At 39.4% G+C, this 22,315-nt stretch overlaps 1 protein-coding gene across 2 annotated transcripts in view; it reads right to left on the reverse strand.

Moving 5' to 3' along the window:
• Positions 1-1,513: 1,513 nt before the first annotated feature.
• The window catches only part of PANK1 (pantothenate kinase 1), a 38,058-nt gene continuing 17,256 nt past the window's right edge, over positions 1,514-22,315 (reverse strand). For both annotated transcript variants that reach the window (XM_084635024.1, XM_084635025.1), the window contains exons 3-7: positions 12,748-13,001; positions 9,892-10,068; positions 9,141-9,264; positions 3,511-3,636; positions 1,514-2,849 (exon numbers count right to left, since the gene is read on the reverse strand). In XM_084635024.1, the coding sequence (XP_084491150.1) occupies positions 2,790-2,849; positions 3,511-3,636; positions 9,141-9,264; positions 9,892-10,068; positions 12,748-13,001 (741 nt within the window). In that variant the 3' untranslated portion in view covers positions 1,514-2,789. The remainder of the gene's footprint in view (positions 2,850-3,510; positions 3,637-9,140; positions 9,265-9,891; positions 10,069-12,747; positions 13,002-22,315) is intronic.

Consider the following 22,315-nt stretch of genomic DNA (forward strand, 5'->3'; position numbering starts at 1 on the left):
ATTTGTGCTGGAAATGGCCCACCTGATGATCACTTTAGATAAGCTATTACCAGCAGGACAGTGGGGTGGGAGGAGGTATTGTTTCATATTCTCTGTGTATATATAAAGTCTGCTGCAGTTTCCACGGTACGCATCCGATGAAGTGAGCTGTAGCTCATGAAAGCTCATGCTCAAATAAATTGGTTAGTCTCTAAGGTGCCACAAGTCCTCCTTTTCTTTCAGCCTTAAAAGTAAGTCATTAAGGAAAGAAACTGCTGCAGTTCTCAAATACAATTGTGCTCTACACTGTAGCACACAGAACTGAGTGTTGTCCTGTCAACAGTAATGCATACAGGGCTTACTACTATAACTTCAAATCAAAAGCACATAAAAAGACTTTTCTCCTGGGAGTAACAAATATCTCTAAGTGCTTGCTATGTTCAGTAAGTCTTTTGCCTGAAAGGTTAGGTACAATATGCTAGTAGTTTTTAATCGACTCCAGATAAAGGATGGCTCTTCAGTATTTGACTTCTTTATGCTGCTTAGAGAGGTCCAAAAAATTGTCTGTCAGGCAAACTATAATTCTTCTGAATCAGTGTGACTGTGGAAGATCTTCCCTCCTGAGCACAGCCTACATGTCCAAGTTCACAGCTCCAGCTCTGGTAATTGTGGAAATACTGAAATAGTTGCATGTGCAATTCTGCATGGACACATTTACCTTGTGAACATTCTTTGCATTGAAGCTTGAAAAGTAAACCCTGTATGTCCATTATAACTGCTGGCTTTTAAAAAATTGAGGAGGCGTGCAATGTTTGAAATAGCCAACACCAAGACCTGGTCGACGAAGCTATATTGCTCAGGGCTATGAAAAATTCCACGCACTATGCGATGTAGCTAGGTCAACCTACCTACACTGTAGACACAGCTCGGTCACTGGAAGAATTATTCTATCGCCCGAGCTGTGTCTAGTCTATCACCTCTTGAGGGGGTGGAATTACTACCGTGATGGAAAATCACCTTCCACTGATGTATAAGTGTCTACACTACAGTGCTACAGCGGCAGAGCTGCAGCGGTGCTGTAGTAGCCCTTGAAGTGTAGGCATACCCACAACATCCAAGATTATGCAACTCTCCTCTTTAGCAACTTAAAAGCTTAATGTAACTTATTTTGTTCATATAGGACTAGAAGCATTCAGACAAATGTATCCCATCTGTAGCTCTTTCAACAACGTTACAGTTAATTATGTTAAAAGATTCTCACACGTTGTGGTTCATAGAAGTCATACAACCTATGAAAAAAGTCAAAATGTAAAACGGCAAAACTTTAAACCTGTCACATAATAAGCAGTTCAACAAAGTCTCAAATGAGTGGATGAATCAAAGTAAGAAAGGCCAAAGTGACGTAATATAGGAAAAACAAGTACCAGGAACAGATCGTAAAAACAACAGGAAGACGTAACCAAATTAATACTACTAGGTACTCTATATAGTTTGGTTTAAAGAAATGAATTCCACAGATACATTAAAAACTCTCTCACAGTAAAGGCCTTTATTTCCAGCAGACAAGTCAACGCTTCCGTTAGAATCAATTTATCCAAGGTTTGAGAGAGATGGGAATTAATGACTGTGTTCAGAAACAAAAAACCAAAACACATCAGAGAACACATGCTCCCTAAAATTATGCTGTCCCTCTGATGGACCCTTTACATCATGTGACGCATCAAAAAGAATGAATTTCAAATACAGATTTGTAAGACAGAATGATTGAGGAATAAATACTCAGACTTTACCAAGTCCTGGAGGCAAAATTAAACTTTAGTTCCTAATCCAATATATGATACAATAAGTATTGGTTCTAATTTTAGAAAGTGGGATTTGAACAACAAATTTGATGAACATAAAATTTAAGAAGTTATTGTAATGACTACAGTAAAGTCCTCAGACATATTGAAATTATTCTCCCTTGTTATTTTCTAATGCTACGTATATACTGTATAAATACCATCTATACCATAGAGCTCTTTTCATAGATGAATTTTACCATAACAGGATTTTGTTTTAGTTTTGACCCAGTAATCAAAAATTTCAGAAAGGAATAGGCCAAAATGCCAGGGACTTTGGTGCCACAATGAGCAGTCAACTCATGCTCATGACTTCAGAAGGTGCCAGTCACTACACAAATCTTATTCCCATCTCAGCAGGTCTGCTAGTGCCTCTTTGTTAACAGAAACACATGTAGTCAAAGAAAGGGCATCTTTTTGCGGGAGGGATGAGAGGGAAGAGTATCTTTTTAAATAAAAAAAAGTGAAGGCAACAAAATCAAAATCAATTAGTTTAGTGTTCACAGTAAAATGTGCCAGCTTTGTAGTTTCATTTGAAACCAAGAGTAAATCATGAAACGTCATGAAAAAATAAGATAAAAATCTCCTAGAGTGATTACTAGATGAAGTTAAAATTACCACACTAATCAGTAAACCCCAGAAGAAACGCAGGTGTCTCATAGTATAGGTCCTTTTTTAAACAGTGTGCACTTTTAAAAATCAATCCATAAAATCTGCATGTTTGGCCACGTTGCACAGGGTTTTTTTACCCCTAAAAAATACAGTGTACAGAAAAAAACTTTTTATTCCCAGTATGAATTTTGAAGTATTAAGCTCAAAACCCAAAAGTTAGAGATCAGCTAAAAGGATTTTAAATTATTTACAAATCCAGCAGGTAGAACTGCCATAATGGCTTCATTTCCATCCTTATAGTGGCTTTCATTCTATCCAGCAGCATCTTTGACAGGTATCCACTTCCAGTGAGCTTTGTCACTGATCTTCTGTCATTTTAAGCAATTCCAGAAGGGCCCCAACAGCTCCAAAATAACCCTTAAAAACAAAACCAAGAACTATCAGAAATTCTGAAGTACAACCGAGTAGCACAGTACTCATAATGCTTTCAGCATTGATAAGGCAGTTAAAAAGATATACATCTTGTGAGATCAGTCACCTATACCAGTGTTCAAAACGTGGATTGTAATTAAATGATTCCAGTGAAAGAAGAAAAGGGTCCAGTTGTATCATTATAAGCCTTACACAGCTTGTTGTGACTAACCAAAGGACAAAACAGAACTTGTTATGGAACCACTGTAGTGACTCCACACACATGGTAAGACAGTTTCCATTTTAACCGTATTAATTTAATTTTGACATCATTTGACATTTTGTAAAAACAAAATCCCAACCAACCAATACAAGTATCAGGCCTGAAACGCTGCATGCATAGTTTTATGCCAGAGAAAGTTTTGGGCAGATGTATGAGGTTTATTAAATGAAAGTAAATCCAGCAAGATGAGCACCCAAACTAATTACAATTCAGGGATTTACATCTTCAACCACCTCCTGAGTTAAAGGCCATTTTCACAGAACCTAGTCTATCGCCCCCTTTGGCTTTTTAAGAGAAATATTCTCTGTGCAACTCTGTACACTCAAACATCACAGATATAGTTTCCTATAATTAATAAGGAATTTAATGGATACATTTCCCTACCTCATGTTCCAAAAACAGAGCCTTCAGCTGTCCCTTGGACCAATAATCCATAGCATATGCTAGCACCTTCATAGAGATCATATTGATTCTGAGAAAGTTTCCTACAAACACCACTCTGTCAATGTTCTGTAAAATAACAATACAAAGATGAAGAATAAAACTAAATTCAGTAGGTGTGCTGCTTTAGACATGCAATTTTATTTCTATTGAGAAAAAAAAACTTGGGAATTTTCAACTTTATACCAGGGTGGATAAAAATCAATCGGACTTTTTTGATAAAATACTTTGAGGAAAAAGCCTATCTAAAGATAGTTTTAATTAAGATACATTATAGCTCAAAGATATCTCATCACAGAATAGGGATTATAAATTCTAATTCTATAGGATGAAACAATATATTCATGTAATGTTTAAGAAAAATTTTGTAAATGAGTTCCAATAGTTCATGGATTAGGGATCCTATTTTATGAGGTTCCAGGGGCTTCTGTATAGATTTAGGTTCATCTTTCTATCTACCCAATGACACTCAGTGCTCAGTCTAGAAGATACCATCAGAGATGCTTAGTTTTCCAGTTCTCAAACTCTGGATGTGTCTCCCCAGACGTAACATGCTTGTTAACAGCAAAAAGGTTTTAAAATAAATAATATATAGAGGTGAGAAACAGAACTCAACTCTATTGTCCCTCTGAAAATTTGGGTACACAGAGTTAATCCCTTACCTCTCTCTAAAAGTGCAAAGTTTTCAGAGAGTTCAATGAATAGATGATTGTTGGGGGCAGAATAGATTTGGATAAGGAGAAGTCGTCTGGAGATAAATGTGAGAAGCGAGGGACATATGCTTGTTTTGTTAAAATATTATATATTTGCTGTTGAAGAAAAAAATCCAGAATACTTAATGTTATTGTTTTAGTTAAATAAAACAATTAAAAATGTCTGTCTGGTGATGTTCTCCTAATACAGCATGGCAAGAAAATCCTCCAAATATTAATGATTAACCTGTTGAATTGGAGATAGTTCACCTCCCAATGACTTCATAAATATCTGCTTCAATTACCTTTAGTAAATGAAATAACCAATCATTCATTTTCTGATATAGCTGTAAAACTAATCAGAAAAGTTTTCAAAATAAATCACTGTTTAAAAATGTATAGCATGTACCTTCTAAAAATGAAACCTACATCTATCTCTGAGTTGTGAAGAATATGTATTAAGGTTATAACAACCAACAAGAATGCATTTTTATGTAGAAAACCATGATTAAATCGAGACTTCCTGACTAATGGTTTAAATCAAATCTACCCTGCTTTATACATCATAGCAATGCAACCCTAATTCTCCATACTGAAACCCCAAAAGCAGTAGGTAGCTGTGTTTACTAAGGAGACAAGTGGCAGCAGGAAGGCAGATTTTATTTGAAGGACAGGATAAAGTATGTCACTAATGTGTTGCATACATATAATCACATGGCACTTAGAGGATGTATGACAGTATGAGATATTTTTCTGATGTGGTAAAACTGAAGTGTTAGCAATGCTATTTCCATGTTATCTCATATGTAATTTATTACATATGCATTTTTATTAATATTTCATTTATTAAGTGAATCAGCCCTTGAAGAGTCAAGATAATCAACAAATCCACCTGGCTCCAGGGAAACCTTTGAAGGGCACTTGATAAGGATTACTCTACAGATACACGTGTCATTATCGTTCCCAAACTGTGGTTCCACTCTGAAAAGTGTGGCAAGCCATCTCAGGGCAGGGTAAATCACAAAAAAAAAAGATGATTTAGTGAAGGCATTGGCACAGGCCACTGCGGCCCAACAAGAGGCTACAAGGGAAAGATGGCTGCCCAGCAAGAGTCAGTACGCGTTCAACAGGAGACGAACCAATTACTGATGAACCAGGTGGTCCAAGATTGAGCCACCCTGAATGAAGTAGTGAACCAGTTAAAAGCACTGACCATGCTGACGCGCGGGCCCCAGGGGATCCAGCCGCTGCAGGCAAGCAACTATTTACAGACTATGGACAACGATATAGAGGCATATCTCCTCGCCTTCGAGAGGACGGCACTGTGGGAGGCCTGGCCCCAAGACCAGTGGGCAGGTATCCTGGCTCCATTTCTGTGTGGGGAGCCCCAAAAGGCCTATTTCGACATGACCACAGAGACAGCTACGGATTACCCCCAGCTGAAGGTGGAAATCCTGGCAAGGTCAGGTGTGACGTCAGCCATATGGGCTCAGCGCTTCCATGAGTGGAAATACCAGGACAGCAAACCGCTGACACCATGTGTGGCAAAATACCTTGTTCGCCTCAGTAGGCTCAGTCCTTTTTAGCCTTGGAGACTCAGGTTTGGGGCAAAAGTGACTGTAAAATGGCAGGGTGAGGTTCCACATTTATTGTCTCTCACTGGTTTCAATGTTAACTGAGCTCAGTTTATATGAAAAAGCATTATTTGTTTTAATTGTTTTTTTCAAACAAACATACAAAAAACAAACAGAAAACCACCTCTCCAATTTCAATCTAAGGGCCAACCAAGGTCAAGCCAACCTTTTTCACACATTACCGCCTGTAGTTAAGGTTCCTGTAGCCCATTATGCCTTCAGTTACACCTATGCTACCCCATTGAATCCAGTTCTGGTGATGATGTACAAAGAGAAACAGAATCTAACATTCGCCATTTTAAAATAGTTCACACCCAGCAAGTCAACAGTTCAACAGCAAGTGAGTACCTGAACGTGAAAAAACGTATAAGACTCTTGTTGGGAGCTTAGATGATGATGTTATTTCATTAACAGTCTCTGCTGAATATCAACAGAATTATCTCTAAAGATAATGATGACATATGTTTATGAGGCCACAGACTCCAGAGGGTCAGTTAAAAAGATTTCTATCCTCCACAACTGTAAAACTTCATTATCTAAATAAAGCTTTTGTTGCTAAATACAGTCTCATCTGCACATTTGACTGTTCTTTTCCAAGTAGTTTAACCATGCTGATATAAATAACTAGACCATGATGTCCTTTAGCACTGTCCAGTGGTGTTGTCTGAAGAGGATGTCACACTCAAAAGGTGTAAGATATTGGATAGTGCTGAAGTACATCATGGTCCAGTTATTTATATTAACATGGCTAAAAGAAGAGTCAAATGTGCAGATGAGACTATATTTAGCAACAACAGCTTTATTTAGATAATGCAGTTTTACAGTCATGGAGGATAGAAAACTTCTAATTAACCCTCTGGTGTCTGTGGCCACATAAGCATATATTCACATATCCTCCTAAGAACTTATTTGGCTGGAGATGTGGAAAAAGTCAGCATTTTACAGGTTAAGGTTAAAAATGGGCAGCAACATTCTGCATTCCCCAAGCAGACAGTGCTTTCTATTCTGTAAAACACATTTCTTGCAAATGGACGGCAAAGAGATATGCAATACATTTCTGTTAATGCAACACTGGCAAGCTGTTTAGGAACCAAATTTAACTTCATTCTCAATAAACTTTCCTTTTCCCCCCCAAATATGACCATGAAGTTATTAGAAAATCAAAACAAATGGTATCTGACATGGACACACACTTTTTATTGAAAATCCTAAACCTAAAAGAAAACTATTCATACATGTAATTCACTATCCTATCACAAGTATGCAAAATTTATGGCAAATTATTTTAAAAAAAAAACAATTAATTGGTTGGACAACTGATTAAAAATCCCATTAAAGATTCCATAGGGACTAACAGAAGGAAATATGGCTACAATAATGAAATTGGCATGACCATTTCTATTTTCAGTCACTTGTAACTTTCTGGAACGATCACCTTTTGGTATAAAACTTTCTAGGCCTGGCTTCTGCCCAGGGATACATTTTGTGTGGCAGTTTAAGTAAAGACAGTTCAGCCACTTTTGAGTACAAGGAGAATAAGAACACACTACTCTTATATAAAATTCTTGCTACCCTTTTAGCAGTTCTACAGCCAAAATGGAAGTTGAAACATAGCAGCCTTCAACCAATGAGGAATTCTGATGAAATTCAGATTTGATCTGATCAAGTTATGACATCCTGAAAATGACATATGATATACACTGTGTAGTGTTTTTCATTAAACTATTAACAACTGTAGCCCAACTGTGGAAGGCTACGTAGCATATATATGTGTGGCCAATTTAGCTGTACAGTGAAGTCTGTATTGATGGTGCAGTATGGAGGGCTACTGTATACTTTATATGGTTTTTTAGGTGCTCTGCAGCTAGGGAAGATGTAAAGTATTTCCCCCAGCTGTGAACAGTAGAGGGGGGTCCTTTGTGCCAATCTATGGGACAGTGTTTCATTGACAAGAACCCCAAAATGTCCAGACGATGGAATTTACACACTCTTGCCAGCTTTATGCAAGCCATCCCAGCTCTGAAGCCCAGGAGGAAGAATCTTTTATTTATTTATTCATCATCTTCATATTTAATCATTTTCATTAATATCTTTAAACTACAATAATAAGACTCATCAAATCTCATGCTTCAGGGCCTAAACTGGTATCTCCAGTGAGTCACAAAGGAATCATCATCATGGCCCTGACCCAACACACAATGCTTCACAACAGGCTATGTGCCTTGTTGCTGGTAGGGGTATAGTTTTGCCTTTCTCTGAGAAGATCAAGAACTGGTTATTGGATTAATCCCAACCAGTGAATCACATAAAACAAACAGTTTGCTCCTAAAACAAAAATATTTATTATTCAGCCTAGGATTTTTCTCTGTACGCCTAGCCCATCACACGTTGTGAACAATTGTTCCTTCTTTGTGTCATACAACTGAAATAAGCATCAGAAACAAGATCAAAGTGTTGGTGGGGAAAAATCTATTTAGATATCCTCTATGAAATGCAAGTTATTTATCGCATCTGTCCATTTTCCCTAGTAGTTCTACAGTTCATCCAGTTAAAAGAAATTGGGTCAAAAATTTCTTTGTAGAGGCATATCGCAGAGGGTCATTATCTTTTTTTCTCCTCTTAATGCAACACACGTGGATCTCTGTTGTAACTCTTGATGCTTTGATAGCCCTGTACAATGCTGCTTGAACTCCGTGCCACAAGGCAACACTGTAAAGAAGCTGAAAGCAAAAAGAATGTAGAAAACCCTCACGACTGAAGATGACTTTCCAGAAAATGGAGAGTACTTAGAGAAAAAACTAACTCCATGAATAGTTCTTGACCACCAGGTCATGAAACAAACACAAACAAAAACCAACGCAATGAGAATGTTGCAGTCATACTTTATTGCTTATGGGATAACAACAAGAGCTACTAAACCAAGAGATAATTAGAAGAATTGATCTGCTATATTGATCTAAAGAGTGAGAACAGCTGGACGGCTCTGGGGATCATTAATTATAGGAGTGTTCATTTATTATAAAACCTTGGTTTTTTTTAAATTCAAATGTCCTGTGCCTTATAGCAAAGAGTATCTTATAATGGAGTTAATAGTAGACTTCAAAAGAGCTAGGAGCCAATATTAAATATGTGCATCTATCTAGTGGGGCAGTCATTGAATAGGTATATAAGCATTTTGCACTTACTGTTTTTGTTATCTGTACTGCTAGAGGCCTCAATGAAACGTACAGTGAATTTGCAGACTTACCTCATTCAGTGCACACATGCGAGCAATGGAGCCAATGTTGTTGGTGATAGTGACCAAGGTAGCTCTGGCCAGGTCCTCTTTAGTGATGGAATCTCTTTTTTCTTTACTCATCATGTGGCCAAAGCTGTGTTGGAAATATTAACGTCCTTTTTATTCTAAGTTATTCAGAAAGGTTAAATTTCCACAGATCCACCTTAGTAAGCTTATAAGATAAACAATTTTGCTTGGATTTGATGCTGTTGACTCTGGGCATAATATTAAGGTTGCCAATCCTCCAGGACTGGCCTGGAGTTTCCTGGAATCAGCATACATTTTCCAGTGATTATTGAAAGCAATCCAGGAGATTTTTTTATGGGTTATTTTAAGAAAATGACATTATGTCATGTTGGGGGAAAAAAGATCTCCTGGAATAGCTTCAGTCAGAGTTGGCAACCCTACGTAACATGGACATGTGAGAAAGGACCTCTTAATAAAGAAACTACAATAGGAGAATACAGTTACAATGGGTAAAGGTGTTCTTTCAAAATTAATGTATTTTAAATTAAAATAAATTTTATCTTCTAGACTTTGAATATTTTTATACTTTATTAGCAAACAAAAACAGGAGAGAGATCCTAAATAAGAATACCACAATACAGCAAGGTGACTTTTATATACAGACAGAGGACATAGGGTAGGAATTGAGAGTTCAGTTTAGTGTGCACAGCAAATTTCTATTAAGCTCTTTGAAAACAACCAGTTAAATATGTACCTTGATGCTACAGCAGATCCTTGAAGGCCAAATCGTTCATAGTCTCCCCCATAAATATCTTTTACCAGTTTATCAACGTTGGTGCTGTCTCCTTTAGCTGCCATTTCTAGTGCTTCTTCAAAAGTCTCACAGCCAGTCAGCAAACAGCACAGACCCAGGAACGTTCCACCTCCGAGACTAAAATGAGAAGAGTTCTTAGGCACCAGGCAGTTCTAAGAAACGTCATCCACACATTCTGTCTCCTGCTTTTACTTGCTCTTTGCATGGCTCCTTTCTAGAAGTTCACATCTCCTGATTTGGACCAATGAGGAGAGACACTCTAGGCTGCATCTATGGTTATGAGCCATGCCAGGTAGACTCTCCACGATTAGAAGCCTGGTGATTCTAATCCTGAAGATCTAGCTGGGAGGACTCAAACCACAGGGATGCAACTTACAGCATATTGTGTCTCCCCCAAACCCATGCATGGCCATAGATTGGAACTACAGCTCAAGCACATGTGCGCAGCGCTCTAGCCATCTTTCCCTGGTCATAGGGGTAAGAGTGGAAATCACTGGTAATCAGCAACCAAAGCACCCCCAAGCCAGGGAGAAATGGGCAAGGAGCAGCCAGAACTGGGCACCTCGCAAGGGACCAGCAGGCCACCCAAAGCATCCCTCAGCTGATAACAGGAAACAGCCAGATACTCTCCCAGCCCAGGGCAAGAAACAATCCTAGTAACCAACGGCAGCTTTCCACTCCTGAGCAAGACGTAGCTGAGCAAAGCCACAAGAAGCACCCAGGGTTACTTACAGGCGCCAAAGCCAGCAAAAAGCATGGCAATTCTTACGTTTCTTAAGCTTGTTCCATGCTGCAGCCTTGTCAGGCTTCAGCTCAGATAATCAGGACGTGCGTTGGTTATGTAAATACAGTAATGCATATTTATCATATGCATATTAGGATGTTGAATATTTGCATAACTCCTCCAGATTTATGAACCTTCAGCCTTAACAGACCTGAGCTCCAACATTTTTTAAAGTTGAATTTATATGTGAGCTCAGTGCTTGTGCAGGGTGAGAGCCCTGGAGATGAAAATCCTCATATATATCAACTGAGCTGAATGTACACATTTCTCCAAACTTTCCTCTCAACATGCCTAAGTCACAGCAACAAGGGAGTAGTTTGGCCTATTCACTCCTTGACCTCTTTGCTGAAACAAGAGTGACAATGAGTCCAAGGTGGGACAGTATTTCTATGGAGTGAACAGCTGTCCAACTAGAAAACGGACTATTAATTTATTCCACAAAGGCTACTTGCTGCTGACCTGGGTCAATTTAGAACCAATTAGATAATCTCAGATCTGAATATTCACAACGAAGTACCACTACAAATTGATGTTTAAGCAATAAGAACTATACACATTGTATATATAACAATTCATTGTATATATAATAATAAATCTTATAATTCAGATTTTTGAATTGGTTAAAAAATTATCCACATAACATACAGGATTTTGGACATGATTCTCCTCTGAAGTCAATGGAGTTATTGTGTAACAGGACATCCAAGCCCTACAGTTTTACGATCAGTTTGTTTGTTTGTACTGTATACTTGGAAACAAGACAAACAGTTCAAGGCTATCGAATGCTAAAGGCAAAGGAGTTTTCAAGTTAAAGGTCTCCTGTGCATCCACACTAAAAATATTACTATTATATTCTTCATGGGGGGGCGGGGAGAAGCAGCACATACACACACTCTTACATAGGCTGAAGTCAAAAACATGTTCTATATCCTACGTGTAATGAAAAACAGTGAAATTTTCAGTGTGCCTTCAGTGTTTAAGTGATCTATCCATAGGTCTGAACATACATTCAAGCTTTAGGAAGAACAGACCATTAGTGAGTTACATATCCTCCACATTAATCAAAAAGAGGAGTGGGGAAGGCAACAGAGCGTTGCCACAGGTTACCCATCAAAAGAGTGGGAGAAAAGATGCAGCACTGGGAGGTTTTAATATGAATGATGGACTGACAATGAAGGGGGAGTCATAGAAAAACAACAAATACAGTTAGAAATATTGCCAAATCCCAGCTTGTTTAATCCTCTCTAGCAATGATAATTAGATGTCTCTTTCTGCAATTTTGGGGGAACTACTGTACCAAACTTCATATTTCTTTCATGCTATTCATAGAAAAAAATCAAAAGGATGTTAGGAAATGCTTCAATAATTTAAAACCACCACCACCAAATTTTTAGTTTAATTAATCTTATCCCCAATATTCATCACATATAGGAATACACTGGACCCTCGCTAGAAAGCGCATCTATATAGCGCAAATTCGCATATAACACGGTTGTGGCCATGGATCCCAAATTTAATTACTTTAATTGCAATTCATTTTAACGTGGTCCCTGCTATAACGCGATACCGCACATAGATCCCAAATCCCGTGTTTTAGCGAGGGTCCAGTGTATTTTCATTCCCTAATGTATGAATTGCTATAATATTGTATGCTTAGATACGTTGTATAAATCGGTTAGCCTTTAAGGTGCTGCCAGACTCCTCCTTGTTTTTGTGGATACAGACTAACACGGCTACCCCCCTGATTCTTTGTATAATTCTTGTAATTAATTACACGCTGCTGTACTTAAATAGTCAACAGCAAGTGAAACAATGTAGTATTTTGGTTTTGACAATGCAAGCATCTCCACGAGGAGAGGGCAACTTAAACATTCAGTTGGGGTCCCTAGGTCCCTGGCAGAGGCTCCCCAGCAGCTGCAATGGACTGATGCATCTCCAAGCTGCCTTCTATGGTAGGACGGGGAGAGAAGTGGCAATAATCTGACCCTGTATATATACAGTAGCATCCTTACCTGGTCCCTGTAACTCTTTTATAGTTGTCCTTGGAATACACTGCTAGGATGCTGACCCCTGAGCCTATGTTAACCAGCAACATTGGATATGGATTATCAAGGCAGTAAGGCTTTTTCTGACATTGTTCAGGAGCTGTGGGATTTTCAAAATAATAGCACTCTGGCTGGCCATTAAACCCAACAGAATCAACATACAGCAGGCCCTGGATCAAGCAGTCCAGCTCATCCAGTTTATGGAGCTGCAGATCAGCAATCTGGAAGAGACCAAGAAGTTAATAAATGAACATTTGTTAGTTCAACACATGCAACACAGAGAAGGGCAAAAGGCTCTGATGAAGCACTTTGTACTGTTTGAGTTGCATAATGTGTCACCATTAAAGTAGCCAAAGTTTCTTTTAAGCCAGAAGTCAAGTAAAAATAGATTGTTTGCCCAACAACAGGCATATCACAAAATGATCAGTACTATACAGTACAGTAGCAGTTTTCAACCTTTTTTCATCTGTGGACCCCTACAAATTTTTGAATGGAGGTGCGGATCTCTTTAGAAATCTTAGACAGTCTGTGGTCTCCAAGGGTCCACGGACCACAGTCTGAAAACCACTTTTCTTTGGTAACAACCACCTTTTGCAGATCCCCAGAGGTCCGTGGACCAAAGGTTGAAAATCACTGCAGTACAGGCTTCAGATTCCCTTTGCCTTAAAGAGATTTTCTGGACTACTTGCATGGCAAACTGCTGCCACCAAGTCAGAGTTCAGATTAATCAGAAAATTCTCCAGAAAAACCTATTCTGCAGCTGTTTAACAGGATCTGACAGCCAGAGACAGCAGCATTTCCCAGGATGCACCTATCTATTTATTCAGACATTCAAATCAAACATTCCATTGAAATCTAAACTTAAGTAACTTCATAGCTAAAATACCACCATCCCCCGGTCCATGGCTTTATGAAACAGAAAGTACAAAAAAATTTAAATGTGTAAGATGTGCTAGTGGCACATCACAAAATACAGAAACATTATTAGTAAGGATTTACATTTCTACAGCACCTTTTTATCCAGAGATTTCAAAAAGCGGTTTCTTCCTTAGATTATACAGGTGGATCAGTTTAGGATGTCTCATAAAAACACATATTGGAAGTTATTATCTCCATGATTTAAATGTAAGAAACTGATCCCATGTGCACAGAAATAATCCTTGATAATGAAAGAATGGGCAAGAACAGATATAAAATAACTTTTGTCTCAAAAGGATGTTTTCCTATGAAAACATCATAAGCCACCCATGACTGGACTCAAGCTTGTCATAACATATTACTTAATAGGCTCAGACTGACTCTTGCTTCCTGCTTGTATAAAACGACAGTTCTGTGGAAAGTGCCTCCTTCAAAATGACACAGGGGTTGAGTCCATATCAGGGGAGTAAACAATACGGGGGGAAGGATGCAGAGAGAAAAAAATATAACCATCCCCTGCTCAGGTCTACTGGGTTGCACTGTTTACATGATGAATGAGGAGAATGAAAAGGAGCTGGAAAAACTAAGATTTTAAAGAAGGTTTATCAAAGTAGCCTTATAAAGCTGCTTTATAAACATGCTGATTTGGAACAATCCCCAGTTATTCGATTGCCACTTCTCTAATTGAATGAAGAGCAACCAGAAAAGATGTGCTCCATCCTGAGACAGTTTAAGATGAACCCCACCACCCCTCATTAATTACAGAGGAAATAATTTTCTTGTTTTGCTAAATGCAACCCCGAGGTTAACTTTTCATTGCTCCAAATTCAGGGTAAGGTTTCCCACAGTAACCATAACCCTCTCCCAATATGTGCGTACATTATGATAAAGGTCTTTCCTGACATAGTCACAGGACACAGATGCAAGGTGGCAAAGTGCTACATACTGCAGATGCATCTGTAGACAGATGCAATATACACAAATAGCAAAGGAAAATTCACTTTTCTCTATATTACTGAAGGAGTGAAATGAAATACAGTTACTTTCCAATACACTTTTTTTTATAACTCACATCACATATTGTTCACTGCTGTGTGAACATGCTGCATAATGAACATCTGATAATAATGGGTATTAACAAGGGGGCCATAATTAGTAGTTATATGACCCTTTATTCTGACTTTCAAAAACTTGTGGACTTAAAATCTCATTCAACATTGCACCAGAATAATCATCTGTAAATGTTTTTGTCTCTCCAATAGGTCAATTTCATATAATGAAAAGTATAACTAACACAACCCTAAGAATGAAAACCTGAAGAATCAATATCAAGAAGACTGTTGGGAACAAAATTATGATTCTGACAGCAAAAATTCTAATTGCTGCAACTCTTGGGATCCATCCAGAGCTCTATTACAGAGAAGTGGAATGTAGGGGAAGTAGAGGAGGAGCTAACAGATCTGCTCTCGGCACCTAGGGGATGCAAAAGTTTCAATCCATGGTAACAGGGAAATAGGAATTTTCCCTGCTCTCAGGTGTCTCTGCTGGGTCAGTTGCTGCATAATCATCTGAAAGAAGTCCTTCCCCTGCTCTCTCTCACACAATATTCCCAGCAAAAAACTTACTAGAGAACAATTATTTTACCTGCTTACAAAACATTTTGTCACAAGTTTTGTCCCTCAATTTAGCAGGCTGAAAGTTCTTTATAACTGTTAATTATTTTAGCTTCAGAACACCTTTATGAGGTAAGTATTACTTACTCACATTCTACAGATGAGGGAACTGAATTACAGAAAGCTTTATTTGCCCAATATCATACCACAAGTCAGTGGTAGCATGAGGGAGAGAACCAGGTCTGTTCATTAACCAAAACTTATCCTTCATAGAAGTGACTCAAGTAGCTTGCCCACATCAGAAAATAGATGTTGCCTTAGACCTCAGCCATGGTATTGAGTAGGTCTATTTCTTTGCTGGTACCATCATGCTACCCTGCCACATTATGCTCCAGCTTGGCTTTCAACCTTCCAAGTCCCAGTTTTGCTGAAAAAGACCCAAAGCTTGACCACTGCCTCAGTATCACTTTAGGCTGGGAGCTGAACAAACAAGCAGGACTCTTGAAGGGAAAGATTGGCGCTTGTGACATTTACAGTGAGTTTTACTTGTTTAAATGGGAGCCATTTCTTGTTTGTTTTTTGCTGCAACGCACAAATGGCTTTGTTGGGGACCTCCTATTGTATTTTTATTGGCGTGTTTTGGAAACAGTTATGATGGCCACCAAACAGAGAGGTTCTTAAGAAGGCCTGAAAAACCATCAGGCACAGGAAGTTATGGACAAGTTTATCTCAAGCTTGGAAACTAGTGTGATCATAGAGGGAGCAATGCCATATTCTATGCCTTCCCCACAATAGGTCATTTCCAAAGATAGCAGGTTCCAGGGTTAGACAGAGGGGTACAGGGGTGTGCTGGAGAAGTCAACAGATGCTACAAAAGCCAGTTTGTAGAACAGAGACCACTCCATCTCCATGCCCACCCCCAAATATCGTACACCTGCTCAAAGAGTATCTTTTTCAAATGCTTTCATCAAGGCCTTTTTGGCAGGTGTAATAATGAACAAATGGAGACCTGGTCACACCCAAGGGGGGTATAAGTTGACTTGACTCCAGGGAGAAAGAGATGACATCAGACAGTTGTCACCAGGGAAGTGGCAGCTGACAGGACCCTGACACTGTGAATAGGGCCTTTACTGATTGATTCCCCCCACCAGTATAGGGGAACATTTCTTACTTTTTTGGGAATGTTTAAGTCCTTGACAGTAGTAAAGTAATTATCCACAGGAAAGTCTGACCATGCTGGATCAGAGTTGAAATTTCTTTGTAAGTAAATGACATGTTTGAGGCCAGATCTACACTACAGAGCTATATTGGTATAACTACATCACAAAGGGGTGTGAAAAATCCACACCCGTGAGCAATGTAGTTATACCAACCTAGCCCCCCCGGAATAGACAGCGCTCTATCAATGGGAGAAGCCCTCCTGTCAGTGAAGGATCATCTTCACTTGAGCACTACAGTGGTGCAGCTACATGGTTTTAAATGTAGACCTGACCTCAGACTCCAATAACAAAGAATAAGATGACACAGCTCTGTTCAGGAACATCAATGGATAAACCTGAAATATTTGCAAGGACTTAGGCAGGTCCTAATGAGACCATCAGGGCAGAGATGAGTATACGCTTTTAAGTCAGAAAGACACATATACAAATTCAGTTGTATTTGCGTTTTCAAAACCAATTCAAACAGTTACTAATTTTTTGGGTGTTCTATATAAAATCTGAATTTTAGAATCCCTTCTAAATATAGCTTAAAGTTACAGTTGTTCCTTTTTGAACTATTCTTGGAAATATGTAAACTTATTTCTAATATTTTATATTTTGCAAGTGCATTTTTAAACCAATTGTATCAATTGCAATAGCCCCACTTGCTACAGCTCCGGTTTTTGTTATGCCTTCTCTCTCTTCCAGGCCACATTCTAATTTTTCCATTTGCTTTTGTATAACAGATCATAATATACCTTTTCCATCTATCTCCCTCTCCTACCGCTATAACTGTGTTCTCCACTTCCTCCCCTAATATTCTGCCTCCTCCCCCCAAAAATCTCTGAACCTATTTCTCTTCTAGTTTACCTCATTTCTACTCACCGCCATTCAGAATTTGGAAATCTGTCCATACACTTACAAGCCAAAGAACAAGCCATACTAGCAACAAACTGACATGAATGATGGGTGGGGTTCCACTATTCAAGAACAGTCCCATTCCAAGCTGTTGAGAAAGGGGAGGTGGCTAGGATACCTACCAGAGTGCTATTCCTGAACCTCCCTCGGGAGGATCCATCTTTTATATCAGCCTGCAGATAGCAGGTATCTGATAAGTTTTAAGATCCTGTCTCCCCCAACCTCCTTTGGAAGCTGGAACGAAGAAAGGAGCATTTTCTGTTCTCCTCACCAGAGCTTCCTGGCTGCTAAGGGTGATGGTGACAATAAGAGTTTTCACTACTTTACCTTTCCCAAGATTGCACTGTTCACTCCTCTGCCCCAGGGTTACAGCTTCTAGCCTTCTCAAGCAAGAGAGTAAAACTAATAAGAATTTTGTCAGTATCACAGCTGCCCAAAGGATTCTGAATAGCAGTAGCGAACCTGACACCATTCGTCTGTATCTTGGAGAGCTATGGGCAGCAATAGAGACATAGGGAGCCTTTTTTATGTAGTCAGCATGGCACCCATCAATAATTTTTTCACATCAAGGTGATCTTTGCAATCAGGGCTTTTAAAACAAAAACTCATTCTCCAGTAGTTGATAGCACTCTTTGGGGAATCTTCCTAATGGGTGTGGGCAGGTGGATTTTTCAAGCCCTGCATAGAAGGTATATATCAAGATTCTATCAGTAACAAAGAATAGCCTTTGGGGAATAACAAACATATAGTAAATAATCACTGAGCAGACTTTCCCTTTTCTCATTTATGTGTACTTTTGCTCCACTGTTTCATATTATTTTAAAAGTAGGTAAATGTACATTATAAAATTAACAGATGTACACCAAGACAATTCACACCTCTTGAATATATTGATTTATACTTGTTCACAATTTAATGAACCCACAAAAATATCATTCCAGATTAAAATGACTAGAAATAATTTATATGGACATGTTTTCATTACACGCCGAGTGTAAATGTAATATGGAAATATTTCAGCTTTCAGGACATGACAGGATCCACCATCTGTCAGAAATCAGTCTAACCCTAGTACTTTCCACTGCAGTGACTGACCCCACATTCCTAGAAACAGACACTTTGAATATGCCTAAAAATGCCTAAGGTTGTTTTAAAACAGAAAGTGTTTACAAATCAATTTTAAAAAGGTTAGAAACTACCTTCCCCACTCCCACCTTGGTAAAGCGCCTAAAGAGCTTCCAGTGTTATACTGTTAGATTGATTCTCGATAGAATAGAGAGCAAGGTCCCCACCTAGGCCCACTGAAATCAATAAGAATTTTGCCACTAACTGCAATGGAAGTGGTTCTGAGGACAGATTTATAATTCACAAGCTAAATAAATATGGTACAGAAACATGGAAGTTTTTTTTATAGAAATGTCAAAGATTTGGAGGCACATCTCAAGTGTCTTTCAACTAGACTTACTCTGTAACATAAACCAAGTAACAGAGTAAGTTATTTCTTGTTATATTACAAAGCATTTGACTGTGGAACAAACAGGCATTTTGGATAGACAGGGTATTCCAGAAGAAGGTAAAGAATTTTCAAAGGATTTATACTGCAAGTGAACAAGCAAAGAATCCCATGTCCTCTTTATAGACATAACCTGAAATATGGAGCCTGCAACCTAAGCACCCCCTTGCAGCCATGGGTCACTCTGCAGCACCCTGCCTTTGATTTCCCCCTCTTCACTGGGCACCAAAGATCCACCTAATTTTTCCCTTTTATTGGGGGCAAAGTACCTCACCTTTCTACCATAGGTGACACGGCAGGGCTCCTCCACAGCTTAACAAGGACTCTCTGACATGCCCAGTAAGTAAATTTATTTGTCCAAACATAGGCATGTAACAGACCACCCTCCCCCGCCCACAAAAAAACCCCCACAGTTCCTCAGCTCTCCCTTTGTCCTAGGATTTCATGGCTTATCCTGACAGTGGGGTCTCAGGTAATCCTGCCACTTGCAACACCCCATTCCTAGCCAACTCTGCTCTCAGCCAATTCTGTTGCCCTTCAGGGCAACCTTCATAGGCACCTGGCCTTTGGTTCCTCTCCCCAGGCACAGTCTGCCACAATAACAACTCCTCATCCCGCCCTCTTTACAGGCCTTTATCACTCCAGGTACAGCCCTCCCTGCCCTTTAATTAGTCTCAGTTGGGCCTAGTAAACATTGACACTGGGATCTGGGCCTGGTCTACTCACAGGGTCCAGCTACCTTGTGACCTATTACTCATGAAGAAGTCGGCGTAATACAGACCAATGAAAAATGGTCAGAACTGAGTGACAAACTTTATAAAGAGAAACTGCCAGCACAGCTAGCTCCCAAGAACAGCAGTGCTGCCTGCAAGTAAATGCAACCAGTAAAATAATTCAGGAAAGAAGGAAAAAGGCCAACCTGAAAATTCTGCCATATTACTGACTCATTCTTGTTCATGTTCCTCACGGAGTATTATATATTGCCCTCTGGCTGATAAGCCTATTTCTGTGGTTTCACTTAAGAGATGAATGAATCCAACTGGATCCTAGAACTTCAAGGAAGAATGCTCAAATGCCAGGAGCACTGCAGCAATGGCCTGGGGGATTATCACTCATTTTTGCCCAGGACCACGGGATGGACCCCAGGCACTCCTTTCTCCTGCACTGTCCTAAGTCACCAGAGTTTACAAATGGCCTACATCAGAGAGGGAGGCTAGACAGCAAATCCAGCTGACCGTGGCATGGAAGATTTTTACCTGCCTCCCTGTTTCTGAGACTCAGGTCTTGTCTACATTACCTGCAGCATCAAAGGGCAGCGATTGATCCAGCGGGGGTCGATTTATCGTGTCTAGACTAGACACGATAAATCAACCGCAGAGCACTCTCCTGTCGACTCCAGTATTCCACCGGAGTAAGAGGCACAGGCGGAGTCGACGGGGGAGCATCAGCTGTCGACTCACCGCAGTGAGTAGATCTAAGTACATCGACTTCAGCTATGTTATTCACATAGCGGAAGTTGCGTAACTTAGATCGACCCCTCCGCCACACACAGTGTAGACCAGACCTAAAGGTTTCATTTTCAGAGGTGATGAGAACTCACACTTCCCACTGACTTTATTTGGAATTCCAGGTGCTTAGCACCTCTAAGAATCTGCTGTTGCAACTCAGAATTGGAACAGCTCCAAATGGTGAGCTATTTGGTGATGGTACAGGACTGCTTTCAGGCAGGCAACCTTCTTCAGTATAGCTCTAGCTGGCATTGAGTTTTTCTGGTCCTCTGAATCGAGTATCTGAGGAAGAAGGTTCAAGTGTGTAGTTTCTGCTAGTTGAGTGCCACCCAGTTTTGCAGACAGATTCTGGATGAGGTTTGCTGATCACATGCAACAGTCCTTTGTCCCTTTTTGATTTGTGGAAGCCAATGGGGAGTGCTTGGACCCACTATGGCAAAGGCCAATAATGCAGGAAAAATGTTTCTAGGCCCTAGAAGCTATACTATATCACTTCTCCAGTGGTCCCATAAATTTCGGCAAAAATAAAGTTTGATTTTAAAATGATGTTTTAGCCCCTAACATTTTGAATATGTTGAGGTAAGGGAATCTTTTTATTTTCAGTGTAATATTTAGTCAGTTATTGTTTTAATTACACATCTACACCTGGATTGGATGGGGTAGTAATGTTGTATCTGTAGCTACTCACCACTTCACCTATACCTGAAATTAAGAACATATCACCCTTTCCTAAGAAATCTTCACCAGCTTCCTGTTTTGTTTTATGAATGTGGCAACCATTATTCCAACTGATGGAAGAGTAGGCTGAACAGCGGGACCAATCACTGTGGAGAGATATGAAATGGGGAACTGAAAAGTTAATATTTGGGAAATGGAGAGAATAGGAAGGAATAAGGGTACTTGAAATCAAATCTGTGGAAAATATTTAAAGCTAGAAGGGAGATTTGGAACCTGATTCTCCAACAGGCAATTAGTAGTGATTCTTTGGGGAATAAAAGAAAGCAGCAGCAATACTAAAAGTTAAACTACTGCTTTTGGATTTGAACATGTTATTTTGCAATAATATGGCAGACACTTTCCTGCTAGAGCTGTGCAATCCTGAAGGACACTAGGTTGTACAATTCATGGATATTTAGAAATACTGTTATGAAATACAAAAATAAATGTTACAAGGGGGAAATAAATACAAAAGTAGGCTACAGAGGTTAAACAAAGCATTTTACCAATATTCATAGCTCCATGGATTTACATGCATGCAATCAGATTAAACACTTTCTATGAAAGGATGCATTTAAATTTTTGTTATATGCATCCCCATGGTTAGGTTATACATTACAATTCATTACAGTCTGCATGTAAAAGTATCAGGTGTGCAAGAAACTCAGACAATGACATTTCAACGCTTCAGGACACAGATTCTTAAACTGTGGTCCATGACAAAATAAGCCACTGTGCAACCTCTTCTCTCTGATGTAGACCTTGCCACTATTATTCATGCTCAAAATAGATTGCCACGATATACAGTATAGGTGGATACAACTCAGGATGATTCAGAAGCTGAATAAGCAGGCTGCAGCATTCTGCACTCAGTGATGTTGCACATTGGCAGTACTTCAGACTTGTGTTCTGGGGGGATGTCATGGCTTCTAACAAGCTTCTGGATGGACTTCAAGGTATTGATTTTAACTTATCAAGCTCTCATTGGTTTAGGACCTAATTGCTCTCCCCCTGTGACAGACTGTTACACCTGAGATCAGCACGGGCACTGGAGCTTCCTCAATACAAATGATGGAGCGCTGCTTGCAGGGCCTTCTCTAGGATCGGTCTTCTGTTTTGAAACTCACTTCTCACACCCACTCAAGCTGT

This window comes from Lepidochelys olivacea (assembly GCF_965140295.1).
Source record: "Lepidochelys olivacea isolate rLepOli2 genome assembly, chromosome: 7".
NCBI lineage: Eukaryota > Metazoa > Chordata > Testudines > Cheloniidae > Lepidochelys > Lepidochelys olivacea.